General features: G+C 33.2%; 1 protein-coding gene across 1 annotated transcript in view; it reads right to left on the bottom strand.

The window, feature by feature from the left end:
- LOC106879488 (proton channel OtopLc) overlaps positions 1-5481 on the bottom strand; it is a 299778-nt gene that overhangs the window by 74160 nt on the left and 220137 nt on the right. Inside the window, exon 4 of the mRNA XM_052973478.1 lies at positions 1121-1241. Coding sequence (XP_052829438.1) covers positions 1121-1241 — 121 coding nt within the window. The remainder of the gene's footprint in view (positions 1-1120; positions 1242-5481) is intronic.

A 5481-nucleotide genomic window follows, 5' to 3' on the forward strand; every position in this document is an offset into this window, starting at 1 on the left:
CTAACATGGCTATCTGTTCCACAAATCAGCTTTTTCAAACTAAACAAAACATCAACGCAAGTACGCTCTCAGATCATTTCTTTTTTTAGAGTTATTCCGTTGGTATTGTAGATATCTTAGGTTATGAAAAGAGAAAGAACATTGCTGGAAACTAGGTATGCACGAGTGGAGTATGAACAACACACGGATTGACAAATGAGAAAAAAAGTTCCAACAGGCCAAGCATTAAATCAACTCTCACACACACACACACACACACACACACACAGAGTCTCTCTCTCTCACTCTCTGAAACACACACACACACACACACACACACACACGGACACGCGCGCGCGGACATGTAGGTACATACATACACGTATTCAAACACAGACACGCAAACACACGTACGAACATACAAATACAGATATTCTCACACGTATACATTGATATATACGTACAAATGCACAATAAAAAATAATAAGTATAGTAGTGGTTGAGGAGGATTCTTATAACTATCTCTTGTTACATACACACATGCATATTTACAGTATCATGTATTCGTATTTATGGAAAACAACGTATCTTTTATACAAGTTTTAGTTTAAAAAAATGACTATGACTCGGTTTATCTTTTTATAAAGATTTTTCGTTTTTCCGCGTCTTTTTCGGTTTGTTTGGAACAGTAAAGTTCTTACAACCTTCTAGAGTTACACAGTATCATCATTAGGATATAAAATATATTTGGCTTCTTTATTGCCGTTTTTATAGTGGTCGAATTTACGTAGACTTTACCAACGAGAATTTTGACCGTTAGGCTACATCCATACAATATAAAATTTCTTAGAAAAATAGACTATTTATTATGGAAGCAACGCTATCATAACACAATCCAAAAATAAGCACATAAACATCATCCATCAGAGAGGTTAAGAGAGAGATGGGAGGGGAAGAGAGTAATAAGTTCTATATTATGCAGGTACATTCATACACATACAGACACGCCCTATGAACAAATATTTGGGTTCATATAAGGCACATCTTCCAACTGCAGTTTTCTAGGGTTACAGATCTATTGTTAGCATTGTATTCAAGTGTGTTGTGTTTCGTTAGTAAAACAACAGGTTCTGTCACTTACCTCCAGATAATAATTGTGATCACGTTCTTTTGATGTCAAAGCACTTGCAATGGAGAATACCAATCCAAGGGCAATAATGATAAGAGCATAGAGGCAGCACACCAATTTTGTCAAAGCAGATCTGGAGAAAGAAATAATTATAATAATAATAATAATAATGATGATGATGATGATGATGATGATGATGATAATGATGATGATGATGAGGAGGAGGAGGAGGAGGGAAATGATGTCATGTCAAATTTTGACAATTTTAGTGATAGTGTGAATCAGTCGATACATTGTCTAGTATTTTATTTTACTAACACAAAAGGGTGAAAGGCAAAGTTGAAAGCATAACGACGCCCTCCACCGCCACTGCCTATGAGAATGAAGGTAAGCTCCTAATTTAGGTACAAAGCCAGCAACTTTGAGATGGGTTTCTTTTGCCGATACCATCAACCCAAGTACTTTTGGCTGATAATTTATTTCATCGACTTGCTAAATATTTTTCTTGCTCGAAATTATATACATGACATTGAAAATTTTATGCATAGCTGTCAAGGTTTTGCGAATAAATAAATAGAGAAAAGAAAAAAGAACACGTATACAAAGAAATAATAAAATGATGGATCGGGGTATCATGACAACGAAACAATTCCATTCAATCAAAACAACATGAAAGTGACAGATTTAAAAAAAAGAATATATTTCTTTTTAAGGGTTGGCGCGGTTAGAAGATGGAAGCTCGGCGTAGATAATTGTGAAGAGATCATACAGAATGAGCATTGAAAGAAATATAGCATGTCAGAAAGGGGACTGCAAAAAAGATCAGCGAAAGTAAAACTTAAGTGGGATATAAGTAAAATTCTGAAGAAACGAAGAGTAGAATAAAGAATTTCTAGGAGGAGGAAGAACTAAAAAAAAAAAAAAAAAGCGGGTTGTGTAGTAATGGATGACATGAGAGTAACACGAGGAGCAGGAAAACTTGCTCCATTACTCGCAGGCAGAAAAGGTTAGAACGAATCATGAACATTGTTTAGGCGGATGGAAATGATATTAGAAAATAGCTGGAGAAAATTTAAAAAGAAAAACGTACAAAATGGACGTAAAATTATCGTTGGAAACGATTATGATAACAGATTATAACAATGCAAAAGAAATAACTCGGATAAAGCGTTAGGGTCTAGTCAAGTGTTGCTGTTAATCTCAATTCTGATACAACATACTTACAAAAGAAGACAATCAAATCGTGGCTATCACTCTTTTTTCTAAAGAATTAACTAATACTTCAAAGTGGTTATACGTTATTTAATGTGCCCCTTTCATTTTCAAAAATAGGTGTAATTTAAGGAAGAGTTTAGAATGAAGATAGAAGAGAACCTAACAAATTAGTTGAATGTGGGTCTATGGAAATACTTACTAAAGCTCTAAATAAACAAGTAGCTCAACGGAAAACATATATGAATGTAACAGGATCCTGAAAGAAATTCTGACCAGAAACAAACTACTCCAATAGGAACGAACTGAATGATATGATGAGAAATGGGCTGGATCGTAATAGTTCTCAGACACTTCCACAAAATGAAAAGAAAATATACGACACAAAATTTAAAATAAAAATAAGACTAAGAGTAAGAAATACAATATTTACTTAGAAAAGTAGAGAAGTTGGGATCCAACTTGAAATATAAAAAAATGAGAATGCAAATAACAAAAAGATGTATCACATAAATAAAAATAAGGAAGGTATCCTAGGTGCATAAGAATTGCTTAAACAAATCGTATCAGGAAATGTATACACATTTAGACGCTTTCAAATACATGAAAGTTTCTTTCTGAAAAAGAGTATTTTTTATTCAAATGCTATCGGGTTTTAGAGAGATATAAAAGGAAAAGAGAGGAAAACGAAAACTCTCAGCGCAGTAAAAAGTACAATGAATCATAACGAAAGAGGAAAATATGATAGTATGAACTACTAGCAGGACCCACATAACCAACAAGGGACTCGCCGATACATTAAAAATTGAAGGTAATTGGAAACTGAAGTACCTAACCAGTATCCATCTAGTATTCCATTCAAGGAACAGACAAGTAGAAGACCAAAATCAACACTTTATTAGTTGCCGGAGAGAGAAACAGCGTTAGTTTCCCCATGCAAAAATGCTAGAGTCTTCCACAACAATAGACCTATAATTTGCTACCCAACAACATGCAGAATCATTATATATTACCAGAGAACAGAAAGGAGGTGCGAGAGACATATGGCTGAAAAGAACAGAAAGAACGGTGACTGAGAGCAGCAGAAAACAAATTTTACTATGGCTTGGATCAGTTACTAAAAAGCATTTGATAGTATTCCGCACTCTTTGATACTGGAGACATAAAGCAGCTCCAGTGCGAATAAAGTACATCAAACATGCCATGTAAAATGAAAAACAGCATCACTACAAGGCAAAGAAAAGAAAAAGAAAAAGTATCAAAACCAGCTCTATATATGTAAAAAGAGAAATCGCAGGATACTTCTTATATCTCCTACTATTTTGCATAGTTTTGCTTCTAATAATAAACAAGTTAGATGAAACCTCCAAATGTTATAAATGCTCTGGATAAATTTTAAGCTACTTTTATTTGATGGAAGAAGGCCTTAAATTAAAGGCAATTATTAAAATTAAAGACAGTTTATGGATGACTTGATAATACTTAAAATGGATAATGTCCGATTAAAAATTATTCATAAATTCAACCCCCAAAACATAAAATTAAGTATAGCATTAGATAAACGAGTCAAAGCTAATGTAAAAAGTGAATTGACTAGAACTGAGAACATTAAATCACTCTGAGACAGTGAAAAAATTAGAGCGATTCCAGTATACAAATACGTAGGAGTAAACAAAAGCAATAATAATTACAACACAAACGTAATGGAGAAAATCAGAAGAGGAGTATTAGAGTCAGACCAATATGAAAAATGAAAGATAGTAGGTAGGTATGAATACTTTAAAGATCCTACTTATAAATTACAGCTTCTACATAGTAAACTGGTAATTAAGTGAACTGAAAGGCTTAGGTCTACCCCTCCTAAAACTACAACAAAAACAAAACAATCAACAATAACAAGCAAAGAAATAACTATAGTGTTCGAAAGCTACCACATCAAAGCTGATATAGATAGAATATATCTACTCTGCCCACATGGGGGTGGGAGCAGGATCTGATATAACTATAAAACTACTACAAAGCAAAAAAGAAATGTAAGACTAGAGAAAATACTTAGAAATAAGCAAAAGGAAACTAACGAGAGAGAGAGAGAGAGAGAGAGAGAGAGAAAATCTTTTCTCTCTTTGTAAAAGGAAACAATAAATTAGAAACTAGAAATAAACTACCATGAAGAAAAGAACTTGAATTAGGACAAAACAATAGAAAAGATTAAAAAAGAAACAGTAGACAAAACACAAAACGGTATTCTAAAATAAACTAAAGATAAAATGTAGGGGAAAAAAGCAGTCAATGGCTAATGCCCAGCAAGTCGCGACGGTGAAGAAAGCCAAACTGAAAATGTCTCAGAAGCTCTAGGTTAAAAACAGAAACAGAAAGTCTGATATTAGTCGTGAAGCACCATTAGTTAGTCACAGATAGATTTTGAAAATAAAATAGTGACTTATAATGTAGAAATGCTTATAATAAGACTTATAATAAGACATGTACTCGAAACCAAAGAACGTTTAAAACAAAATTCTTCATTTATTTTTTGCCAAGGATCCGCTTTTTTGCAAATCCACAATTATTCTTTGAACAAACCAAACTACCATTCCAACTAAAACGATTTTATTGAAAATGAAGTCTAAACAATGCAGAACACGAATAACAATAAGAAGTGGAAAAATTTTAAGGATGAACAAGGATAGCAAAGCACATGGACGGTGACAGGAGAAATAAATATGCCAAGAAGTATCTCGGACGGTTTTTTCCTTGAAATCGCAGACGGATGGAAAAAGAAAAAAGAGGACCTACTGGAATTTAAAGTCAGAGCAGAAGGAAATAGACCTAAATGCCGATGGTCATTTTGTCTCATAGGTTTGACCTTTATTAGCAATTTTTTTAAATTAGATACTGCTTAATTAGAAATATCATATCGGATGTGAAAGACGAAAATTGTAACCTTTAGCTGTGAGCAAAGTAAAGAGAAATCCGTATAATTGGTTGATTATAGCTGATGAGGGTTTTCAGAGTGAAATGTAATCACAGATGGTTATTATACGTATATACATATACACATATATGCATAGGCATGTATACATATGCATATATACATTCATACATACATATACTGTAGGTCTATGTATGTATATATGTGGATATGTAAGTATATATATATATAT

This window comes from Octopus bimaculoides, chromosome 16 (genome assembly GCF_001194135.2).
Source record: "Octopus bimaculoides isolate UCB-OBI-ISO-001 chromosome 16, ASM119413v2, whole genome shotgun sequence".
Lineage (NCBI taxonomy): Eukaryota > Metazoa > Mollusca > Cephalopoda > Octopoda > Octopodidae > Octopus > Octopus bimaculoides.